Source organism: Gallus gallus, chromosome 24 (genome assembly GCF_016699485.2).
Source record: "Gallus gallus isolate bGalGal1 chromosome 24, bGalGal1.mat.broiler.GRCg7b, whole genome shotgun sequence".
NCBI lineage: Eukaryota > Metazoa > Chordata > Aves > Galliformes > Phasianidae > Gallus > Gallus gallus.
In genome coordinates this window covers 5,178,258-5,203,382 of record NC_052555.1, presented here as the reverse complement: position 1 = coordinate 5,203,382, position 25,125 = coordinate 5,178,258, and the positions used below count along the sequence as shown (strand labels likewise).

The window sequence follows — 25,125 nt, the reverse complement described above, 5'->3', positions numbered from 1 at the left end:
TCCTTTTTTAAAATCCAGAACTATGTGCAAGCTCATATGCAAACTTGGAATGAATTCTCCTGGCTACAGAAATAGCCTTCTACATGAGTTGAACTGAAAAATCTAATTGCTTTCTGAAACATTTTATGCTGTAGTAAATTCAGCTCATTAGAATGGCTAATTCCCATTTTACTGCCCAGCATTTTATCCTCATTCAGAGCTGGGAGCAGACAGCCCAAGCACTGCCAGTGACGCAGTAGCTGTGATGTTTTTCCAACCCATGGCTGTGAGGCTGTGCTGGGCTTTTTGCATTTCCAGGTCCTGCATGAGGCCCAGCACCCTGAAGCATTAGAGCAGAGAGAGGAAAACCAAACTCAGGTTTCTGCAATCAGAGTTTCCTGAGTAGCCATTAAGATTTTGCTCTAAGAGAGGAAGCAATTTACTGGGAGGAAGCAGCAGCCCATTTTGGAAACGTTGCCTTGAAGTCGTTAGCATCTCTAGCACTGAAGAATCACATCTTTGCGTGTCCCAGGGAGCATCTCCCTGCAGTTGCCAAGGTCAGTGGGTAGGTGGGCCTGGAGAGGCACTGTGCAGCCTGAAGAGCCCTCGAGCTCAGCTCTCACTGCATGGCCAACAAACCAGAACAGCATCAGCTCACATCCTCACATAGTATGGCAGCCTGTGCTCCAGTGTCAAGGGTACGTGGGAGAAAAATGCCTGTTTTCATTGGATTATCTGCCACCTCCTGGGCATGGGATACGTCCCCTGTATTGAACACGTGTGTTCTTTGTCCTTCATCTCATTCTTCTCTCTTAATGTCTGTGAGATGGCCTTGATTTTCTGTGCATTGAACGCTCGACGTAAAGCTGAGTGCCTCATATAATCTGAATTACATCGTCACAGCACTGTGGGCTTCAGGTTCATTTGAAGCAAATCTAAGTTGTTTCCCTGTGATGCTTTACAAGACCACTGAAAGCTTGAACTGGGCCTTACAGCTGCAAATATTCCGCAGGCAGTAACACAGGGTAGAACTTTCAGCTGAACAAGTGGCAGTTTTGTCCCAGTGGCTGCTGTGTGAGCACACCAGTCAGCACTGCATGCTTGCCTCTCTTGTCCCTTGTCGTTCTGAGCTCTGCAGGCTCTCCTCAGCTAGCACCTGAGAGCTTTACAGTTCCTGTGTCTGAATTTCCAGTAAAAGGGCTGTGGCAGGGCTGATAACTCCTCCAGCAGCCACGCCGTGCCGTAAGTGTCCTTGATTCATCTGTTACTGGAAGCATTCTGATAATTCACTTTGTTTGCACTGCACTGTGTGGGGACCGGGGAGAAGACTTTCTCCTGCTTTCACCGTGGACTTAAGTAGCAACATCTGAACTGTCATTTCTGTCACTAGGTGTGATCTGTGTGCTGCTGGGTTGACGGTTTGACGTTACGAACAAATGAACGTCACCATTTAAACATAGGATGCTCTTTGTCCCAGGTCTCTCACGTGTCCTTTTTTCGTTGTTGTTTCCGAGATCAAATAGAACAGTCTGTTTGATTTCTGCTGCTTAGCATGAATGCTGTAAATCACACCCGGTCCCCACTGCCCAGCACAGGGCTGAGGCTGGTGGGAGTGGGCACTGCCCTGTGGAGCAGCGGGTGCTGGGGATGCACTGCCTACAGGTGAGTGCTGGCCTTGCTGCTCAGCCAGGCTGCTGCTGAGACCACAAAGTCACCAACTGGGTTCACACAAGCTTTGTTTTCTTTACCATAGGCTTTCACTGTGGTTTTTTTTTTTTTTAGTGCAGAGACTAGCATTGGGTACTTCCTAGAAGTCTGGAGAAAAACTGTTTTGATTTTGGTTTTTTAAAGCTGTGAAATCAAATCATGTGTTGCTTCCTCTATGGAAAACACTCAGAGGATCAACTCCATGCACCTTTTCAGCTCCAGGAGGACACGGTGACAGGAGCATTTGGTGCATAGGAGCCTGCAGCTCCTGGCTCCGGTGTGCCTGAGGTCAGCACTCTGGCTGAGCCCGTGGCCACCGCTGTACCCTCTTTGCAGGAGGGGTTTGTGCAGACTAAGCTTGCAATGGTTAATTTTGGCATACAGTTGCCCTTGGTGGTATGCAGAGTATTCTGTAGCTTCATTGTTCCTCTCCTTCCTCTGGAGCTTGTGCAGAAATGTCAGCGTGCTTCGAATGCTGCGCCTACGTGCGGAGCTCGGGGACAGGCCCATGCTCCGGCTTTCTTCGGTAAATGTGAAATTTCATGTCTAACCTAAAAGGACTTTTTTTGCAGCCCAAGCAGCACTGATAACGGAAAAGTGGTGTTTTCAGACCAAGTGGACAGAGCAGCTGGCATGGAGCGCGTAGCACCTGATGGCAGCAGGGCTGAGCCCAGGGCAGTGCTCAGAACCAGGATCTGCCCAGACCTCCGAGCTCACTGTGCAGGAACCCCTTGGTCTGCCGGTTCCGTGCTGGAATAGGAATGATTTTCCTCTCCTGGGTTTGAAGTGCAACTCCAGCTGTGTACTTCTGCACCTCATGAATGTTTTCAGTTTGTATCTGAGCCTGTGCTGGGCAAAAATATGCATCAGAGAGCATTGTAGAAGCGTGCCTTCTGCAGTAGCTGGGTTTTATTTCTTGCCTGTAAGAGAATGTCTTTGAATGATTTCAGAAATGTTGAGAGATGGGAACTTTGCACTTGGTTTTAAGAGCGCTTACTGCATCAGCAGGCTGTGTTCCCAGACTCAAGAGGATTACAAATGTGAATGACCTTGACTTGTTTAGAGCTGAGCTATCTATTAATCAGCAGTAATGCCTGAGTTGGAGCAGTCCCTTTCTTAACTGTGCTCATCACCGTCATGGCTTTTCTGGGCACGCAGTGTGCGATCATGCAAAGGACTTTGGTGAAATGCAATGGGGCTGCATGAGAGTAAATGATGCTATCACTAGCAGGGAGTTAAGGGCCACATATTGGCATTGGTGGTGGACTCCTTTCCTGTGTTGCACAACAGCAGTAAGAGCACAGAGAAGTAGGCTGCTCTTCAGTCAGAAGCAGGCAGAACTGCTTTCATGTGTCTCAGTAATTAGTATTTACTGCAAGTCAATTATGTCACAGGTATTTTAATTAATGGGTGGCTGGGAAGAATACAACCAGCTGATGAGAATCCTTCAGAAGTCATTTATTTGTATGATTTTCAAGAACAAATATCCCTATCGAGCCTGCCAGTTTGAGCAGAGTTTATGGGGTGAAATGAAATCCCTTCAGCCTGGTTTTGGCTGAGAGGTGTTGGGGTGAGCCTGAGCAGAGGGGCCTCTTGAAGTGGGTAAGGAGAGAGTGCCGGGCATTCAGTCTTCATATCTTGCTCTCACTTTGCTGGGCATTCATTCCTCACGTCCTGCCCTCACTTTGCTCTTGGAGCATCATTACAGGGGGTTGCTGGCTATGGCCTGGTTTTGGGACATTGTGTGAATCTTCCTGCTTTCCTTTTTCTTGCTTCTTTTGAGAGAGACAGACACAGAGCACAGGTGGTACAAGAAGTATCTGTGTCCCCATTGATTTCTTTCTGAGCCACCTGCCCATCCAGGTGCATGCCTGCATGCCACGTGGTGTGTGGGCACAGATAGAATGATGGGAAGGCCCCTTGTGGAGCTGCCTTCAACTCCTTAATTGCCAATTCCTTTTCCTGGCAGAGCTGTGTTCCTGTTCCATGATGCTCAGGAGCATGCTTTTGTCTCTCCTTTCTCTGCCATGTTTTACTGCCCGTCTCTGCCCTGTTTGCCCTGACTTACAGGGCAGGATGATTAGTGGCTTCTGTAAGCCTGGTGCTTTCCAGCTGTAAGCGGATTGATTTAAGGCTTGTTGCTGTTGGATACCTGCCTTTGTGATCTCTTAGGTCAACTGGAGCCTTCTTCTGTCCATGTTTGCAATAGTAGCTTCTAAGGGAAGCCTGTCTGGCCACAGACACTGCCTTTGGGTAGTAGATTTTTCAGTGAAATTCTTGAGAGTATTTGGATTTTCTTAGTAGAGGTACAAACTCCATTTTCATAATAAAGTGTGTTCAATGTTACAATTATATTTTTACACCAGATGTCCAGAGATTGGGAATTTCTGTGTGCATTTTGAAGCAGGAGGGACAGTTATCTTCATTGCCTCGCAGAAATAAAGATGCTCCTGAAATGACTTTGGCCCTGAGCTGTAGCACTTGCAATGGGTGCTTGTGTGCATCAGCACTGAGGCTGAGCCTTGGCCAAGGCTACCCTGTGGAGTGCTGTGTCCCCCAGCAGCAGGACCCCGGGCAGATGTGCAAACTGCTGGAGTGGGGCAGGCCTGAACTGCGGAGAAAGCAAAGGAAAAGGTTGAAAATGTTGCATTTTTATTTTGGTGTAGAGGCAGATTTTAAGACCTGAGGCTTCTCACGAAGCAAACTTTTGGTTTCCCAGCTCCCTGTGTCAGTAAGTGCTCTGCTCTCTGCTTTGTCCATCACAGATCACTTGGTGGCCCACGGGCGCATGGCGGAGAAGGAAGCTCGGAGAAAGTTCAAGCAAATCGTGGCTGCTGTCAACTTCTGTCACTGCCGTAACATAGTTCACAGAGATCTCAAAGCAGAAAATCTTCTTCTGGATGCTAACCTTAACATCAAAATAGCAGGTGAGCTAAGACTACGGTGTGGGAGGAAAGCAGCTGCTTTCAGAAGTTAATAAATGTAGGCATTGGCTGCTTCCAGGTATTCAGAAAGAAGGAAACGCAGTGCAGCTAAAGGAAGCTTTGGATTTCTCTGTGGCCTGCTGCCCAGAGCTGGAACTGGCAGGTTATAGCCAGCAGATTTATATCTCCCTTCAAGAACTGCAAAATATATAATTTTTTTTTAAAGCAAGTTTGGCTTCGTAGGCAAATATGCACCTGTAGATATTGCAGTGTTTCAATACACCGAGTAATGGCCAAGGCAAATAAAGAAACTGACCTTGTTTTGAGAGCTGTTGCCAGCTTAGGAGTTCTTCAAAGCAGGTCAAGCCAGGTGAGAGAGAAAGAATGGAAAAGTAAGTATAATAAAATTAGTGGTACGGAAGCAAAGGGGAAAAAACAATCTTGGAATAATTTCACTGTCTTGCTCTGCCAGGGTAAGAAAATAGCCCTAGTGACTTGGGTATGTTGTTCATTTCAGGAGGAGAAGCTGAGGCTGCTGAAAACCAGTCCCCTTCAGTCTATCACCAGTGTTTTGCTGGTGTTTTGTAGGCTTCTTTTTTAGATTGTCTTCGAGTTAGGCTAGATATTAGGAAGAAATTATTTACTATGAGGGTGGTGAGACATTGGAACGGGTTGCCCAGCGAGGTTGTGAATCTCCTCTCCCTGGAGACGTTCAAGGCCAGGCTGGATGAGGCTGTGTATAGCCTGGTCTAGAGGGAGGTGTCCCTGCCTATAGCAGGGGGCTGGAACTGGATGATCTTAAAGGTCCCTTCCAACCCAAACCATTCTGTGATTATTTTGCTAACAGCTGTCCTTTCAGAGAGCTACATCTTGGGCAGTTTGTGGGCTGGCCTAGCACGCCTGCTGTCTGTTCCTCTTGTACATGAGAACGAGCCTTGGCTGTTGAGCTCTGTGATGTACTAACTAGACCTGACTTCATTTAGCTGTGCGGGATTATGTAGTAACTGCTTGAAACAAGAGGATTTAATACTGCCTGGTCATCTCATTTCATGGGCTTTTGCTCTGGAGCAGCCAATACTTATATTTAATTCTACTAGAGACTAACGCATACCAGAGTGTTTTTGGAAAGCACTTTGTTACCCCCACCCTGTCTTAATAGGCTTCCTCTGAGAGCTTGTCAGCTTTTACAAGGGTCTGTAACATGAATTAAAAAAACAAAAGTGCCTAAGACTGTAACTTACTACAAAGGTTTTGGGTCTGGCAGAAAGGCTGCTTGGGAAGTGTGTGTAAGCAGCATGGTATCTGCTGTATGCAAACAGATGCACTCACCATCTGAGGCCATCGTGTGTCCAAGGGGTAAAATCTCATCTGTGTGTATGGGAGGAAGAGTTCCCTGCAAACTGGAGAGGTAAAAAACAAGTTGAAAGCTAACCGTGGAAGAAACTGGAGTGCAGCTGCATTTCCTAAAGGAACGGCCACGTGAGCACACCAACAAGTTCAGTGAATGCTGAAAATCACAGAGGCTTTTTATCTGGGGAAGGTGGAAACTATTTTCTTTCCAAATCTCTGCTCCCAGAATGGTCTCCAGAAGGTATTTCCCACCCTGGTAGTGGCAGTGTTTTTCTTGGCAGGAAGATGGAGCAGATTTGAATAGTAGCCTGGAAAAGCTGATTTATGGTATAGGATTTTCCGAGTATTAAGTTTTGTCCCTATAACTCATCAATTGCAGCTTGACACCAGAGCTTCCATTGTTTCAAGAGCAAAAAAAGAATAAAGAAGCGATAGCAACCGATTGCTTTCACTGTCGACCTTCCAGAATAAATACTGCAGACATGTACAGAACCTTGTTTTGCAGGGTGGGGGATCAGCAAAGCCTTTACTGCCAAGCCTGTTAATGCTGTCAAACTCTGGCCTCTCCAACAGCACGCTCCATATATCTGTAGCTTCAACCAGCTGAAACAGTGTGCCTGCTGGGTGCTCTGCTTGGCAAACTGCTCACTTTTTCCAGACCCCTCAGGTTTCCGTGCAGATTACCTAGCACAACACTATTGGTCTTTCTGACCTGCGTTTGCATCTTTGCATGACTTTTACTCAGTGTTAGTTAAGCAACTGACGCTTGCAATAAAGAAGCAGGCTGATGCTGCTGTTCCTGCTTGGTGGTAACTAGAAGCATGCCTATTTTCCTTTTTTGATTGATTGCAACTGTACAGCTTTTCCATAAACAGTACAATACGAACGCTGTGACCCCAGTTCTCGTTTTCCCATGGATGCCTTTGCTCCCGCGTACCTTCTCAGTCTGACTCAGTAGCTGCTGGCACTGTGCTCCCTTGTGCTCCCAGTTGGAGAGTTCAGCCAGGAGTTGAGATTATTGCTAAATACCCAGGCCTCCCTAGGATATGATTTCAGACAGGAATCTGATCTATGCATTGCTTTGCATTCGTTTGCAAGAGCCTGCTCGCTGCTTCGCCTTCAGAGGATAAAAGTCCCCGTGCACAGCTCAACAGCAGCTCCCTGGGCTCTGCTCTGGGGTGACGGGAGGGACTGGACCCTCTGTGTTATAGTGCAGAGATGGCTTTTAGGTATTTTCCCTGTATTGCATCATCAGGAGGTTTGAATTTGTCCCCCCGGAACACCCTTTTCCCTTTGCTCTGTTTGTGGAATGGGACCTGGCTGCTCCCCAGCTCCCCACTGTTTGGATTTGCTGTGTCTCTAGACTGGGGTGACTTGTCATCGTTTATAAGAACATTTATTTCAATCTTTCTGTTTCCTTTGGGGTTTGGGAGGTTTTGTATTTTGCTTTTTTTCATTGTTGGTTTTTTGTTGTTGTTGTTGTTGTTGCTTTGATGTTCCCAAATCCTACAACATTTGATGTCACCCTGCTTAAAGGAATTCAGGTACCACCTTTTGGACAAAGAAGCCTTCCCACCAGCACCCAGAGCTTCACAGAGCACAGCAAACCCTCCGTGCAGGGCACTCAGCACACCCACCTACCTTGGTGGGGTAGGGGAGCTTTGGTGTGCCATTTCCGCCTCGTTTGGCTGCAGTTCATTGAGCACTGGTGGCTCCCAAAGGAACGCTTCCAGCCCCAAGCTCCACATGGAGCAGACATGACCACAGCTCCCATAGGGATGAGCTCAGCTCCCTGCAACCAGAACCTTTTCTTTCGGCCATCCCAGAGCAGATGCTTCCAGGAGCTGCTGCTTCACCACTTGTCCTTTCAGCATCCCTGCCTCAGACTGTTTCCTGAAGGAGGCACTCTGCAGAGCTGCAATTTGACCATCTCCTCCCCGCTTTCAGTGGAAAAAAAGTGAGCATAGGAGCTAATTTCAACCCAGCACAAAAGAGGAGTACAGTCCACTCGCTGCATAAAAGGTTGAATAAAAGTAAACCAGGACAATTTGTTCAAAATATCACTGAATTGTGAAGTACCAAAACCCTGGTGTGTTCTTGCACTAGTTTACAGATAAACTTGACTATGAATGCTTTGCCACGACGAGATGGAAATGAATTTAGTGCTGCAGATTTTATTGCTTGTTCTGGCGGTCATAGCTCAGACACTTGTTAAAAATCCCACTGTAAAAGTGAGACAGTAAATCAAAAGCTTACTGAGGTGGAAAAGACAATTGTGCAGCTGTCTGCTGTGTCCCTCAAATTCATCTGCCTAAAGTCATCTTTTCTTGTGTTTTGGAAATTAGATTATTCCATTTCCTCCAGTCAAAACCTCCTGCTTTTGCTACTGCGATGGCTTTGCAGTCACTGTGCTCTGTTCTGAGCAGGGGTCTGCACCACATTGCCTGTCCTCCAGATGGTTCAGCAGGAACACACCGCCCTATGGGGGTCTCTGCAAGCACAAGTAGTCTCCCTGTGAGGGCTTTGTCCCCTGTGAGGATGGGAAGACAAGCTGGCTGTAACCTGGTGGCTTGGAGCTGGCAGTCCTGCTGCAGCCCGCTGTACCCAGCTGTGCTTAGGTGCTGTGCTTGTTTCTGCTGAAGTTTTTTGAAGGAGAAGAAAGTAGTCACCTGGAATTAGGTCATGGAAAATCATGCAAGGAAGCGGAGGCTGCAGGCAGGAGCACGAAGCAGCCACTTAGTGCCTGCCAGCTGGGTGTGCTGAGTGCCCTGCACGGAGGGTTTGCTGTGCTCTGTGAAGCTCTAGGTGCTGGTGGGAAGGTTTCTTTGTCCAAAAGGTGGTACCTGAATTCCTTTAAGCAGGGTGACATCAAATGTTGTAGGGCAAACTCACAGTTCTCTATGGCTTAGGAGGGCAAACCTTCATTGATGGCTGAAGAACACATGATGAGTTCCTTATCTTCTGAAGCATGGGCAGAAGGCAGTAAGGAGAAATAAGTAGACTAAATGGAGATGAATGTTCAAGATGAGTGTATATTTATTTCAAGAAATGAGGGGAAAAAGGGCTGTTGTGTTCCAGTGTCAGGTGAGGCATGTCAGCTCCATGTTACTTCAGCTATGCTGCAGTTTGGAACAGCAATGAAATCAGAAACAGCATGAAGCTCTTCATGAAAGTTTTGTTACTTCCTGCACCTGTACCATCTATTTTGGCTGTGGTGGGTTTTGGTTTAATTGGTCTGAATTTGCAAACAGAGTATTTCCAGCTTGCCTTGTTTTGTTGCAGGATTTTGCCTGCCATGAGGATCTGCTGCTCAGGCAAACGCTGTGAAACGTGTCCTTGTTGCTGTGGGTCCCCATCCGCATGCATTAGTGTCACTCACCCTCCTGCTGGCACACTTCTAGCAGAAAAACAGGCAAAGCAGTCTGCAAATAGCTGCGGTGCAGCTCCTTCTGATAGAAATTGCTTTAGGGTCCTGTCCACGGGACATGAAAACCCCTCTCTGACCATGGATTTGCTTTTATTCATTTGAGGCCAAAAAAAAAAAGAAAGGATTCCTTATTTTTATAAGGAAAAAGCATACCTCTCTTGAGCGCAGACAGTTGTTTCTTTGCTCTTCCAGCACAAGTCTCAGCTGTGTGCCAGGGGTGGCAGGTTAATTAGCAGAGAATGCCCTTAGTGCCCACATAAGCTTACAGCTGACTGCCCATAAGATTAAGACCTTTCTTTTAATTTCTGTTTCAGGATTTATTTGCTGTGGGTGAATGACTTGACTTCGTTCGTAGAGCTGCCCACCAGAACTGAAGTTTCCAGTTCCATGTAGTGCTTTCTGGAAAATAACTTGATTTACTGTTCTTTTTTCCCTTTGTCTGCACTCTGTCTTTATTGGCAGCTGCCCTGGTCCTAATGGGCTTGTGAAACTTGTCATCAGAGAAGCTCAGGGTTGGAAATTAGTGCCTAGATGTATGGGTGGTCTCTTGAATGTAACCTGGAGGCCTCCTTCCAAAGCATTCACCTGGCTTGCAGCATCCTGAGCTGATCTGATCACTAATTTCTCAACTCCAATGTGAAAATCAAGTTCAAAAATTGAAGAGCAAACCTTTCATGTCTTTGTGTTCTCATAAGCAAAAGCAGTATAGTTGTAGTATGTGAAACAGGCCCAACTCAGGGTGTTTTGCAGCAGGTTGTGTAAATAGGGTCAATTTTACACTATGTGAAGTGGGTATGTCCTAGAATCATAGTGTGGCTTGGGTTGGAAAGGACCCCAAGGATCATGAAGCTCCAACCCCCCCGCCACAGGTAGGGCCACCAACCTCCACATTTAATACCAGCCCAGGCTGCTCTGGGCCCCATCCAACCTGGCCTTGAACACCTCCAGGGATGGATGGGGCATCCACAGCCTCTCTGGGCAGCTGTTCCAGCACCTCACCACTCTCATAGTAAAGAATTTCTCCCTGATATCCACCTAAATATTCCCTCCTTCAACTCAAAACCATTTCCCCTTGTTCTGCTATTATCTACCCTTTCAACGAGCTGGCTCCCCTCCTGTTTATACGCTCTCTTTAGGTACTGGAGGGCTGCAATCAGGTCAACCTGCAGCCTTCTCTTCTCCAGGCTGAACAAGCCCAGCTCCCTCAGCCTGGATGACCTATATGACCTGTATGTGGCTTATATGTGACTTCACTAGACACAGCAAATAATGAAAATACCAGTTGTTTACAACAGTTGTATTGGATCACATTCCACTAAGCTGTTCTCTTTATTCTTTCAGACTTTGGGTTCAGTAACATCTTCACACCTGGCCAGCTGCTAAAAACGTGGTGTGGGAGTCCTCCCTACGCTGCCCCGGAGCTCTTTGAGGGGAAGGAATACGATGGGCCCAAGGTTGACATTTGGGTATGTGATGAACCTCTTCGACTTGGATTTCATTTTTGGCTTTGCTTCTTGAGATCTTAGAACAAAAAAAAGAAAAAAAGAAGGGTGTCCAAAGAAATACTTGGGCTCTTGGCTTGTGTAGCCATGGACTTCAAGACTCAGAAGGAAGTTGAAGTTAGGCCAGAAGTTTAAAGGAGAACCTAGGCTGGCCCAAGACTGAGATGTCACAAGGTCCTTTCCAAGGATTTGCTCTTTCTTTGTTATTTATCATTTTATTTAAAGAATGCTTATTGCTCTGAACCACGGCCTGTCCCCCGCCGTTGCTGACTGCCCTTTGTCTGACACAGAGTCTTGGCGTGGTGCTGTATGTGCTGGTCTGTGGTGCTCTGCCCTTCGATGGGAGCACACTGCAGAATCTGCGTGCCAGGGTGCTCAGCGGGAAGTTTCGCATTCCATTCTTCATGTCCACAGGTAAGGCTGTGTGCCTGCAGTGCTCTGGGTCACATCTCTGCTTACACATTCTTGGAAACACTTAGATTTTAGTATACCGGCTGATTTCTGTGTCAGGTAAGTGGTGTGCCAGGAAGCCAATCAATGGGTAGCACTTTGTAGTGGAAGCAAGAGTGAATTTTGAATCTAGAATTTAGAAACTCAATCTTTTTCAAAAATCTTGAGTTCTATGTGTACATAACTGCAAGCTGTAGCAGAACATTAGCAAAGATACATTCTTAGTAAATTCTAGGAAGTGTGAAAGCTAAAAATGGAGTAGTGATGTAGGAATATAGAAGCTTTCACTATATCTGCTTTAGACAAGAAGCTTTTTACAGCATTATGGCACATTAATTTCCTGCAATATCCCCACCACAAGTGAATGTCCGTGTCCTGTTTCTGCAAGTGTGTTTCTGAATGCCCGAGTAATAAATCTTGTTTCTGAAAAATGTGATTAATTGTCGGATAAAACCAACTTCACTTAAGAGCAGCTCATATTTTATGATAGCTTTGAGTGGAAAATTTGATGAAGGACAAAAAAGGCACATTTCACTGTGGCAGCTGCCTGGGTGAGGTGTTCCTACAGGAGCCCAAGCCATGGCAGCTGTGTTTTGCCCTTCAGCCCCACAAGTTGGTTGCATCCCTTGGATGGTGCAGGGCAAGGCAAGCAGGGACAGGGTGACAGCATGCCACCTAGGGGTGCTGGCAGACAGCACAAGCATGCTGTGGCCTGGCTGGCTTCCTCTCTAGCGTGGGGAAATCCTGAATGAGGTAAGTGTAAAGGGAGCATGCTGACTTATGTCTGTATTGGCAGTAAAAATTTGCTCCAAAAGTAGTTTCAGATCAGATTTGGAAAACTGTACAGCCAGTAAAAACAGGCTCTGACTTAGATGATCTCATCTATAGGGTCTGAGTGGCACTGGGACCTTGGCACTGAGAGCTGATGCTGCCATTGCTCTTTATAGCTTCAAAGAGGGGAGATGCTCCTGAGCTGGGGTGGGTGGCAGCAGCTACTGAGGTGTCTTGAGAGAGGCTTTTATTCCTGTGCTGACTGATTTAGACCAGTACTTAGCTGGAAACCTGTGGGTATTCATTGACAAATACAGTCCCTTTAACTTTGAGTATCACACTTTCATTCTGTCTGGGAGAGGCTGTGTTGTCTTGTCCTCTCAGCTGCCTACATGTAGCATCAAATTCCTGCAGCTAAGTGGTACATGGAATGGGTGCAAGGTCCAGAAGGAGAAGCAGTGTTTTTGCTGCATGTGACTTCCTACAGAGAAGTTGCTTTGAGGGGAAGACTTGCTATTGATCTTGTGGCACAAGGCTGCCTGCTGCAGAAGTCTTGTTCCTCACTGTGGTTACTCAGGAGTCTGTTCTCTTGCAGAATGTGAACATCTGATCCGCCACATGCTGGTCTTGGACCCAAGTAAGCGGCTCTCTATGGACCAGATCTGCAAACACAAGTGGATGAAGCTTGGGGAAGCTGATGCAGAGTTTGATAGGGTGAGAAGCTGAAGTGAGCCAGTGTGTGAGTGGGACTTGCTCAATGCATGCAGGACTGCCACGGTGTTTGTTTCAGCTGCTTGGGAACTCCTGTTCCAAGCTCTGGTGTACTGCCTTCCCATTTTGTCTGTGTCCCCCTTGTCTTGCTTTCATATCATCCTTTGACTCTGATTACTTGATATTTTTTCCCCTTTGAACTGATGTACCATCAGCCTTCAAAGCTCATGCCAGCTTGCAGTCCGAGCCTTGTGAATTGGTTCTTCAGAGCACTGTGACTCATCTCTGTGCCTTTGGGAATGTAAGCACTGAAGTCTGTATCTGTGCTCTTACAGCTGATAGCAGAGTGTCAGCACCTGAAGACAGAGAGGCAGATGGAGCCATTGAACGAGGATGTGTTGTTAGCTATGGCAGAAATGGGGCTGGACAAGGAACGCACAATTCAGGTAACGCTCTGCAGCTGACCATTGTGTGCTGCCTCTTGCTGCTGGATAACAACTATCTGTTTGTTGCTTATCGTGTCTGGTAACTGAGCACAGCACGGAGCTCATTTTGCTGCTTGATGGAAAGAGTTGACCACTTCTTCCTTTTCTTCTTCTAGTCATTAAGAGCTGATGCTTATGATCACTACAGTGCAATCTACAGCTTGCTCTGTGACCGTCTGAAGCGACACAAGAATCTGCGCATTGCCCCATCTCCAAGTATACCACGGACAGTGACCTTCCCCACCTCTGCTAACATCCAGGTAGATCCTGCTTGTATACTACTGTAATACTCTTTCAGCCCTGGAAGGCCAGGCGGTCCCTTACCTGCTAAGCTTGGACTTATTTTGGAGTGTTCTCATTTGTGCCAAGAGTGACGAGATCTTCTGTGTCTGAGAACCTTGTGTGTATTTTGGGTTCTGTAATTGTGAGTTTGTTGACTGTGGATTTACCAGATACTCTTCAGACAAAATCTAGTCTTAGTTAACCTAGTGACAGAAAAGGCAAAGTGAGGCTTACAGGATGGGAAATAAAGTTTACAGTCTGCAACCACTGCATGACGCTCAGCTTGAGATACTGTCCAAGAATTTGTTTTAGGAGAGGCCAGGTCATAAGAGAAGGAGGAGAGATGCTGGCCCTTCCTGAACAGAACTGTGGATAGGGAGGGAAAATGAGGCAATTCCTTAAGAATTAAGGGCACCTTCAGTAGCTCCAGGGTAATATCTCTCTTCCCAAGTGGTTAAGTCTGTTCATTGGTGTTAGTCCAAGACTGATTATAAAGGGGTTGTAAGAGATGCTAGTTTCTTGTCTACTGATGTTTGATCCCTCTGCTCAGCAGACAGAACAGGCAGGCAATACCATGAACATCAATGTGCCACAAGTCCAGCTCATCAACCCTGAAAACCAAATTGTGGAGGTGAGTTACTCCCCTTGATGACCCCTGCAAGTTCTTTTCCAGGACTTGCATTGAAGCCTTTTGATCGATCCTTACATTGTGTTTCAACATCTCCCATATTTTGCCTGCCCAGACTGATGGAACAATGAACCTGGACAGCGATGAAGGGGAAGAACCATCACCTGAAGCTCTGGTCCGTTACCTCTCTATGAGAAGGCACACGGTTGGAGTAGCTGACCCACGGTTAGTATTGGACTCTACCTCCTTAATGGAGGATTAAGGGCACAAGTAGGAAAAGCCCTTTCTCCTTGTAAACCCTCTCTTAGGTAGAATTTGGGGCAGTGCATTTTTAGCTCTCTATGATCTCGTAGTAACAGGTGGGGATGAGTGTAACTGGATCATAGCTAGTATCAAACCTTTGGGTTTTTGCTCCTGCTGTGAGTGACTTGGAGTTATTCCTGCACACTCAATTGTTGCTAGATGGGGAAAGAACTTCAAGGTGTCTCCTTAACAAAAGTATCTTAAATGCAGAAAGTATTATATGCAGAAAGTAAAACATCCTAGTCCTGCACAACTTGGTTAGAATTTGAGCCGGAGATGAGGATCTTCTCTCCTTTTTGATTGTAGCTGTGTTGACCATTATGCAAGCCAGTTTCTCACCTAGGCTGCACTGTTATCATATCCCAGCAGGAGTCTTTGTGATAAGCGCTTTCAAGGTTAATACAAAGAGCAAATGCTGGAAAAATTTAACCTAGAGGGGGGAAAAGCAAGGACTGATGAAAACTGAAAAGTGGCCTGGTTACTCTCTGTGACCATTTTCCAGTGCAATAATGAGCTTGTTTTGTGAAGGGAAGCTGGATGTACTGAGTCCATGGGTGGTTCTCCATGCATTGTTGCTAAGTCGCCTGTCTATAAATATGATTGCACAGGACGGAGGTCATGGAAGATCTGCAGAAGCTCCTGCCTGGCTTCCCTCGTGTCACTCCTCAGGCTCCATTCCTGCAGGTGACCCCAAATGTGAACTTCATGCACAATGTGCTGCCTAGGCAGAACCTGCAGCCCACGGGTCAGCTGGAATACAAGGTACTGACCCATGCACATGCTTTCTGCAGCCTTTGCCACACCAGCAAATGTGTGGTTGTGTATTTGTGCTTGTGCTTGCTCTCTCCCTATCTGCCAATTCCTTGGACTTCATGAGTTACAATCTTGTTGCTGCTTGAGGTGTGATTCTGGCTGGTTACTTAAACGCTAAGAATGAAAGAACACTGCAATATGAAATTCATGAATGGGCTGGGAAGAGAGAGGATTTTGCTGCCTGGTTTTGGAGGTGCAGATGGCGGCCTGCCTGATAACTAAAGCAGAGTGCTGGGAAACGTAGAGTTAAACACAGCTTTTCCACTGGCAGTGTCTCTTTCTGCCCCACTTCAGTTTGGAGATACTGATAATTCCTCATTTCTCCTGAAGCCCAGAATGCTTGTCTTCTCTCTTGCTAATATCCCACTTTGTGGCCTTGGGGCCCAGGCACCAGAAGGATCTGGTACTTGATTGGTAAGTGCACTGCGTTTGCTTCCCAGGAGCAGTCCCTGCTGCAGCCCCCCACTCTGCAGCTGTTGAATGGCATGGGCCCTCTGGGGCGGAGAGCATCCGACGGTGGAGCTAACATCCAGTTACATGCACAGCAACTGCTGAAACGTCCTCGAGGTCCATCTCCACTCGTCACTATGACTCCAGTAAGTAACCAGAGGAAAGAGCAGAATTGATGGTGTGCTTAAAAATATGTTTTCCTGGAGGCAGAGATGACAGCTTCCAGGCCTCAGCAGACAGGGTAGTAGACTCGGGCTGTAGTACTCATGGAAATGCAGCAGGGATTGTGCCAGCTTGCTGCCAAAAGGATCCCTCCCAGCTCAGGAGTGGTGGGGTGCTGTGTTCCCTCATGGGATAGTTTCTGTAGCCTCCTGTGGCTACAAGCTGAGATGGTACTGCTCTTTGGAATTGACAGAGGGTTTGTGAACGTTTTTACTACAGTTGATTTTCTTTTCTATTGCTGATCTAATAGAAAACTAAAATGTCAGTCTTGGCTGTTAATGCCATTCTTTCTTCCTTGACATATCTGCATGGATGAATCTTCCTGGTAGTACCAAAAGAAGCAGCAGCCTTGCACGGGCAGTTCTGTATGGGGGAAGGAATGTGGAAGGAGTCCTTGGCTGAGTGCCCTATAGCTGGCATATATCCTTGTGGAAGCCTGTTTGGGAAAGCCAGGTGTCCGCTGTGCGGATGGGACCACGTTGGCTGCCTTCTGGAGCCCATGGCTTCTCTTCTCCCTGCAGGCCGTCCCAGCTGTCACTCCCGTGGACGAGGAGAGCTCTGATGGGGAGCCAGATCAGGAAGCTGTGCAGAGGTAACCCCCAGTCTGTTAACATTTACCCTTATTACCCTCAAAGAGGCTCACCCTGTGGTGTTCCACTGCTGAATTAAAACTTGAGCAACCTCATCACAGGTAGCAGTGTTAATTACAATGAAGGCTTAACACTTCTCTTATTCTTGTGGGTGTTGATTACTGCAGGCAATTACTCCTCTGATGCTACTAGGTGCTTACAAAACTGGATTTCCCCTGAAATTCTGTAAGCTGTTAAAGCAGTAGGTTCTCTAGAAACTCTGGAACTGCTAAACTCCTTTGCTTAGTGTGCACCAGCATGCAATCCACACTAACCTGCAAGATGAGTGCTAAGTGATTCACCCCTCCCTGCTGAGTGATGAAGGTAGGAAGATCTCATCTGTGGCCTTGGGTGTAAATGCAGCTTTTGTATCAAGACATGCAGTAAACATCCAACTCTGATGCCTTAAACAAAGTGAGCTTGCTGAAAATACAAGTACCTCTTGGCTTCTAATTTTAGCAATAGGCCTTAGAATAGTCTGCTCCAATGAGAAAAGAACTATTAGACATGAGTCTGAAAACTTTTGTTCTCTTTGTCTGCTCCAGATGCATACTGGGAAGTGGGTAGAATACGCTTGTACTTTCTCAATCCATGAAAACACTAACCATTTCCTTGCTAACATTTCTCAGTAGCTTTTGTGTAGTTTCTTCTGTGCTAACCAGCTGGTGCACTGTTTTGGGTGTGGTTATGGAGTGCTCCTGTCTCTTACCTCAAACTTGAAAAGATTTCTGGATTTCCCCCTGAGTTTGTACAGGCCATCACCTCAAGTAAGACAACGTTTCTTCTGGGGCTATGCTGGGGTGAATGATTCAGATGAGGGTTGGTTGCAGGCAGAAACTCTGGCATGGGCAGAGCTCATCTGAGAGAGCCTTGCCAGCTCTCGTCACTTCAGTGCTTCAGAGCCTGGAGGATTCAAACAGTGGTGCGTGTAGTGATGGATTGTGCAGAGTGTGTGCTGATACTCCTTTTGCCTCCCAGAGCTTAGAAGGATGTCAGGGCTGGTTCACGTGAAGGAACCTGCTCCCAACTCTGCCTTAGAATTAGCACAGCCCTTCCACAAAACGCATCCTGTGTTTTCTGTGTAGCCTTACACTCTAGTTCATTGCCACCCTCATCTTTGTGCTCACTCTCGCAGTATTTTCCAGCTTTATGCACTGCTGTTCATCCACCTGCCTCAGGCAGCATGGTGAAAGAAATGAAGCCAAGCCGTGGTGTTGAGCAGGTGAAGAGCACACACCCCCAGACACCACAGGCTGCATTCGGTCCCCCTCAAGCTGCTGTACCCAAACTGTACACTGTCCTCCCCAGCAGGGCTCAGGAACACCAGCTGTCTGTGCTGGCAGCTATATGCAGTTGTGTGGCTTAAGAACTAGCTAGCTTTCGACTGGAAAGGCAGTGAAACCCTCATGCAGGTTGCAGAGGTGTTTGAATCCCACTGAAGAGCAATCTCCTTGATCCCACAGGTCACTGTACTGCTCTCAGCCATGCTGTCCTTAGCCCTCTCCTTCCACCAGATGGCCCATTCAGGTTGTGTGTTAACTTGCTTTCCACCCATTATGTTGCAACATGTAGATAGTCATCAGAGAAGGGTAAATAGCAGTAACATCAGGGACAGATGCAAATATTTAGCTTCTCAGAACAGTGTTTCCAACACTGCATGCAGCCACCAACGAACCATTTTTTGCCCTTCTTAATCTGACCTTGAAAACAGCATGTATACTTTTCTGTGCTCCAGGGAACAGCCACATCTCCTTTGAGCTTTGGGAAACTTTCTTCCACCAGAAACACTGTTATAGCTCATGATTGGATTGTTCCCTGGAGGTCTGAAATAAAATGATCTTAGCAAACCACAACTGTAAAGCTCTTTGGGAAACTTTCCCTGTCTCCATCAAATGATTCTTAAACAGCTAATGGCACAGACTTTGGCAAGTTACCACAATGCTAAGCACTCTTCATTCTGTTAACTTGCTGCCTTCTGCCTAAGTGGCTTTAGTAGCTGGCAAAGGCTGATTTTGGAGGAGGCAACATTTGTTTTGGTTTTTTTTTTGCTTGTTGCTCTTCTCTGCTTTACAAGACAAAGCTACAGTTGCAGAGGTTAAAAAACAAAGGTGTGAATGCCCCCTCTGAGGCTCTTGTGTCATTGGCCAGGGGCTCTTTGCCACAGCCGCCTTACTGCTGGTGGTTCCCAAGAGCAGAAATAGTTGAGTTCATAAGCGGGCATTCACCCTCCTGTCCTTGAGTGGGCAGAGTGCTGCCCTGGTGCTTGTCACAGGCCGAGGCATTCTGGGTAGGTGCTCTGTTTGTTATCTCTTTTGGCCCTGTGCCCCCAGCTTGTCCCCGGGCATCACTGCTGCTGCTCACTGCAAGTCCAGCAGGGCACAGCCGTCGGCACCGTGCGGCCCTTCCTGACATCCTGGCTGAGACAGAGCTTTGTCGTTTTGCTCTGCATGTTCCCCCACTCTTGGAGGGTTTGAAAAAGAGATGGAAGATGCTCATTCCAATGCAGAGGGCACCTCAGCTTAAACCATCGATGCTGAGCTCTGGTGCAAGAGGCATGCCCAGTGCTAGGGCTGCAGCCCCAGAGCAGGGGCTGTGCTGCTCACCCCCCCCAGCTGTCCTTGCCCAGTGCATTGCTGGGTGATTCCCAGCTGTGCAAAGCAGGATAGTGCCTAGGTGGCGCACTGTGACCGGGCTGGGCTGTGCTGCACTGCCCGCGCTCTGTCATGGGGCAGCCAGAGCTCTCCTCACCCCTAATCTCCAGTGGGGTACTCCGTGCTGTGCTGGCCTCTGCTCAAGCCCAGGGTGTGACGGGTCCGGTCTGAAGTGCAAAGGGCAGCTGTGAGGGGGAAGCTGAGCAGCCTCTGCACTGTGCCCCTTCTCTTCCTTGCTAAGACTATTTGTGACTCCATGAGTAACGGCAGATCTCTCTGTGCCTCAGTGAGGCCTTGTGAGGGGGAAGCAGACCTGCTGCAGTGGAGTGAATCCATGCTGAAAGCAGCAGGTCGCCGTGTGTTCCCCAGGGAATAGACCAGCATTCCCCTCGAGACGAAACGTGGCTTTCCTGATGGGAAAAGCAAATGGCTTCTCTTTCCTTCTGAGAGCAGCGTTAGCGCACAAGCAGCTGAAACCACGCTTGTCCCCTTGTCCCCTAAGCACTGAAGACCTACTGATCTGACAGGCATGGGCAGCATGTCTATGCTGTGCTTCTCCCCAGGCGTCACTCAGCCCCCAGTCAGTTCTGAGCACTGCAGCAGCATTCTTCCTTCACCTTTACTCTGGATTATCTAACACTCCCTGTTTTTGGAGTATCATCCCATCGGTCTCTTATAAAATGTGCTCCTGCTTGTTGCAGATACTTGGCAAATAGGTCAAAAAGGCACACTCTGGCAATGACCAACCCTACAGCTGAAATCCCTCCAGACTTGCAGAGGCAGCTAGGACAGCAGTCCTTCCGACCCCGGGCTTGGGCTCCACACCTGGTACCCGATCAGCACCGGTGAGTAATGACACCGGCCCTTCGGGCAGCTTTGCACCAGGAAACCTGCTCAGATGTCACCTGGAATGGAGCACTGAAGACATCCCGCTTGGCAGGGAGGGGTGAGGAGAAGGAGGAGGAAACATCAGGAGCAGATCCCCAGGGCAGACATGTCCGACCACGCTGGAGTTCTGCACCGGCGCGGGCTCTGTGCCTGCAGCTGCAGGCAGTGCTGGGGCAGCAGTCAGCTGGCTTGTCCCCTCTGGTCCTGTTTTTGTGGCAGGAGATGGTTTACCAGAATGGCTGCCATCGCTGAAGGGTTGAGAATAATCTGTTCATTTTAGAGAGCTTTCTCTGTTTTATTGGTAGGTGTCGAGTTAGCAGTAGGTAGTAGATTTTCTCTGGAACATTTTGGAGTCAGATGCAAGGGCAAGACTGCACCAAAAATTATCTATGCCACAGCTTAAAATCCTCACTGTTCTGCACCAGAGTTGTTTGTTTTGACTGCAAAGTCTCTTTGCAAAGCTCCTGGAGAGCCATTTTATTTCCCATCTTTAACCCCTGAGGGGAAGGATATGGGGAAAGGAAGCTTGAGCGGGAAGAAAAATTGCAGTGGAAAAGAGGGAACTGCTGCAGATGGTGTCTAAACGCACTCCAAATGTTTGAGTAGGTCATTCCTAATTGCGAGAAGTGTTAATTTGACACAGAGTCCTTGGCACAGAAGCAAACTGTAAACACTAATGCCACAGAGAGAGCTTAAAACCTGCGCTCTGAACCGCTCAGTGCCAAGAGTGCAAACCAGCTGCGAAGTACAGAGTCTGCTGCCTGTTGGTCTCGACTGCTGAGAAAGCAGTTGCCTACCAGGCTAGATTTGCATTAAATCTTTCAGCCAGCTCACACTGGCGAGCTTGACAAAGTGCTTTTTATTGTAGCCAGATACCTGCTGAGCTGAGCACTGATGTAATCAGCAGAGACAGGTGAACTCTGAGCAGACTGAGCCAGTGTCAGTGCCACGCTGGAACTCTAGACAGCCAAGATAAGCACCTCTACACCCTGAAGTTACTCCCTTAGAGGTGCTTGGGGGATGGGAAGAGCAGGAGGGGGAGAGATTTCTGGGGTCACAGAAGACCTTAATAGGAAGAGAAGTGCAGCTTGCAAAACAACCAGAACGTGCTGTGTCCTACTTTAAGGATTGCTTCAAATTGTGAAGGTAAGCTGCGTCACTCACGCACTGCAGGAACTGACTTATTTTTTTATAAGAAATTGTTAAAACACCCCATGTCAGTACGTTGATATCACTTCTGCCTCACGATCCTGAGACTGTTTTGTTCATTCTGTTCATTCCACCCTTGGTGTTGTAACGTGCTGTGAGCCTGCCTCACATTTTACCTAAGGAATCATGGAAACTTCATCTGACTACAGCCTAAACAGACTCCCCCCAGCCGTGTCTGAGACACACAGCACAGAAACCATTAGCACTCGTGTCATCACATAACTAGACCTCGGCTGTTGAACAGCTGGTGGGTTTTATTTTAGCACTTCACATATTTTAAGCCATCTTCTTTATATAGAGCACCAGTTTTGGTCATGATAACTTAGTATCTGAAAGCAGATTGAGGTACAGCAGCCAGCGCTGTTCTGCCTTGGCTGTGTGTGTTTGGGAACCTCAGTGTAATTTTTACCTGCAGTTTCCACTTTCCGTTGGTACGACAGAAGATCAAATGGATCAGGATAATGGATGGGATGGTATCAAAAGGGAGGGACATAGCTCTGTCCATGAAAGGAAGTCATGTGAAATCTATAGAAACTGATTTATGTTCTGCTAAGGGACAAGACCTGACCCCAGCGTGCTGTCAGCATTCCAGCACAGTCATGTTCTGATAAGGGGGAGCCTCTCCAAGAGAAATCATTCTTCTTCTTAGAACAGACTTCAGCAAAGAGCAGTATGCAGAGTAGCACAAAGAGCACTATGAGCAGTAGCCAAGACTTTGACTTGTGTGCAGTAATGCAGCTGAGGTTCATATCAGTATGAAAGTAGCTGGGGTCCCGTTGAATTTAGTGCCAGGGTGTTACAGGTGCTGAGATTTCATCCCAGTGCAGACAGGAGCTCAGTGCTTAACTTGGATAACAGGGAGCCCCAACTTTGGCAGAATCCAGCTCCCCAGAAAAGTCCTATTCTGGCTCCCCCTTATGGTGAAGAAGAAATCTCATTGCATAGGGAAACGTGTGTAATTCTTTGAGCACAGTTGCCTCGATTCTAGCTGTGTCTGCTCTTCAAAGTTGCCTTTGGGTGGACGAGTTGCTGCCCATCTCTGATCTGATTTGTGGCTGAATCATGCTCAACCTTGAATCACGTTCATCTGCCCAGCCACCAAGGGTACTCAGTAACCTTATTTCCTCTTCATGGTACTGATGGCGCATTATTTCTTGATCTAAAACATGGTTTATTCTGGGTGAGTGGGCAGGTAGAACTTGGTGTGGCTGGTTTAAATTCAGTGTCTCTGTACCGCAGCTTGTTTTTTATCTGGCATCACTAACCCACTTCCCCATGTGTTCAGTTCTATTTACAAGGACTCCAATACTCTGCACCTCCCCACCGAACGCTTCTCCCCGGTTCGGCGTTTCTCTGATGGTGCTGCCAGCATCCAGGCTTTCAAAGCCCACCTGGAGAAGATGGGCAATAACAGTAGCATCAAACAGCTTCAGCAGGTGAGAGGGGTGGAGGACTTCAGGCAGCAAACCCTGCAGAATGCCCTCTAAAAGTATGTGCTGCTCAACTGCAATCTGGGAGCTTTGGGGGCTTCCACTCCTCTGTTCCTAGGGAAGAAATACAGGTGTTGTGCCCACATGTGGGCTGTTCTGCCAGCCTCTGTGGTCCCATTAGCACTGCCAAACTGTGTCTGCTGCTCTCCCACGCTTCCTGGGGCAGCAAAGATTTGGGGCTGTTCCAGAATGCCTGGGAAAAGGGCAGTTCATACTGCTAGAACTGGGAGTAATATTGCATGCAACCAGTGCATGTCTTATCATGGCTTGAGCTGGATTTGGCATCAGGACAGGACTTTCACCTTGCAATACAGTGGAAATATGAGATGCTTTTTTCACCTCGAAGTTATCATTATTAAAGCTTTGTGCTTGCATTTTTTTAAGGGAATGCAATGCTGCCAGCTTGAGCTTGTGTGCAGTTCCTCCTTTGTTATCTAAGGCTTGAGCTAGCCATGTTGTTGCACACTCAATTCTGTCAAATTAAATGGATTAGGCCTTCTTTACTGGATTTTTCAGATAGCAGAGTGCCTTTTTGCCCAGTAAGTGTGCCACGAACAAAATGGTCACTTTTAGGGTGTGTTGGACTCGTTACAGGAATGTGAACAGCTTCAGAAGATGTATGGTGGGCACATGGATGAGAGGACACTGGAGAAGACACAGCAGCAGCACATGCTGTACCAGCAAGAGCAGCACCATCAGATTCTTCATCAGCAGATCCAGGTATTAGAGCCTGAGGCAGACTTTCTGATGTCTTAGCTGTGTTTTCTGAATAGCTGCAGATAGAACTACAGAGCAGATCCACATGGGATTGAGGAGGGTAGATAGCTCAGCTTACTTGATGAGGAGTGAGCCTGAAGAACTTCAGCAGTGATGTTTGCCGCTGTGATAGTGAGAGCTGCAGTCAGGGACCAAGTGTTTGGAGAATGTGGATATGTCCCACCTCACTAATCACCACATCCTAAATGTATTACTTGATACAGTATTGATCATAAACACTTCTTGTTTTCCAATGCCTGGTTCAGGACTGTATCCGGCCACCTCAGCCATCTCCACCCTTGCAAGCTCAATGTGAAAACCAACCAGCTCTGCTCACTCACCAGCTTCAGAGGTAAAGAAATGGCTTTAGCAAAGCTCTGGGGGGGGGTGGGATTTATTCTACCTAACCCAAGGATGAGCTAACACACTTAGAGTCCAGGGCCAGGCTGGAAGCGTGTAAAATAAGAATGGCAGAGCCAGCTCACAGGTGAATGTGCATGGTCCTTTTTGCTGGATCCTGTCTGAAAGAATTCTGGAAGTAGAGAAATGTGATTCAAAGGCACAAATCTGCTTTGAGCAGATGACAGACAGTTTTGCCTTTTGACCAGCTTGAAAATGCATTACCTTCAGTAAGCCAATTTCTCTCCTGATTTCTACTCAGAGGTGTTCCTGGACTTCTCACATCTTTTCAGACTTTGTGTTAGGTGACAATCCTTGTTGTAATCACCTCTGGCTTGTAAATGAGGCAGGCTGAATTCTGGGAAGAAAGGAAGGAAGGAAAGCTTTCTCATAGGCCACAGTGAGTCAGGAAGAAAGCTGGCGATGTTCTCGTCCCAGGGTTTTTGTTCTAACCACCTGGTTATGCTCATCATCTACATGTCTTAGGCGTGGCTTTCAAAATAGAAGGCAAGCTGCAAAGAGCTTGGGATCCCAAACATAGGCTTCATGGTGTTTATCTTACAACAAAAATACAGCGTTTGGCGTCAGCTCTCAGAGTTGAAAAAGTGTCTTAATGAGAAGCATGTGTGATGAAAAGGTGCTTGTTTCCCCGCATAGGTTACGGATTCAGCCATCCAGCCCACCCCCAAACCACCCTAATAACCACCTCTTCAGGCAACCAAACAGCAGCCCACCTCCTGTGAGCAGCAGCGTGCTGCAGCCCCACGGTAAGTGCTGGCAGTTGCCTGAGCCATCTGCACTCCTCGGGACAGCCTGCTCAGCAGAGCTATGTGGTCCTATCCAACCTCTGGGAAAAAGGTGTAGGGGACAGTGGGGGGCTTTGGTCCCCCCTGTGCTCAAATCCTCGTGCGGTTTGCTGATGATGTAAAAGATTCTCCATCTGGCAGCAAGGGCTGGTGTTATTGAGGGCTTGCAAGGATCTGCCAGCTGGAATGTGTTGATACGTTTCTTGTCATGAGATCCTTACTTATCGCTCCCGGGGGAGGGGAGGAAGGGCTGATATTCTTGGGTTGATACAAATCACTGTGAGCTGTGCTTT

At 47.5% G+C, this 25,125-nt stretch overlaps 1 protein-coding gene across 4 annotated transcripts in view; it reads left to right on the top strand.

Moving 5' to 3' along the window:
* The window catches only part of SIK3 (SIK family kinase 3), a 74,858-nt gene that overhangs the window by 40,689 nt on the left and 9,044 nt on the right, over positions 1-25,125 (top strand). For 2 of the 4 annotated variants that reach the window (XM_046903808.1, XM_015298228.4), the window contains exons 4-19: positions 4,452-4,613; positions 10,729-10,853; positions 11,180-11,303; positions 12,706-12,824; positions 13,157-13,267; positions 13,423-13,566; positions 14,139-14,219; positions 14,332-14,441; positions 15,128-15,281; positions 15,773-15,928; positions 16,526-16,596; positions 19,986-20,129; positions 22,667-22,817; positions 23,466-23,591; positions 23,894-23,979; positions 24,684-24,793. In XM_046903808.1, the coding sequence (XP_046759764.1) occupies positions 4,452-4,613; positions 10,729-10,853; positions 11,180-11,303; positions 12,706-12,824; positions 13,157-13,267; positions 13,423-13,566; positions 14,139-14,219; positions 14,332-14,441; positions 15,128-15,281; positions 15,773-15,928; positions 16,526-16,596; positions 19,986-20,129; positions 22,667-22,817; positions 23,466-23,591; positions 23,894-23,979; positions 24,684-24,793 (1,974 nt within the window). The remainder of the gene's footprint in view (positions 1-4,451; positions 4,614-10,728; positions 10,854-11,179; positions 11,304-12,705; positions 12,825-13,156; positions 13,268-13,422; positions 13,567-14,138; positions 14,220-14,331; positions 14,442-15,127; positions 15,282-15,772; positions 15,929-16,525; positions 16,597-19,985; positions 20,130-22,666; positions 22,818-23,465; positions 23,592-23,893; positions 23,980-24,683; positions 24,794-25,125) is intronic. The other 2 variants (XM_015298230.4, XM_015298232.4) reach the window with 2 other exon arrangements.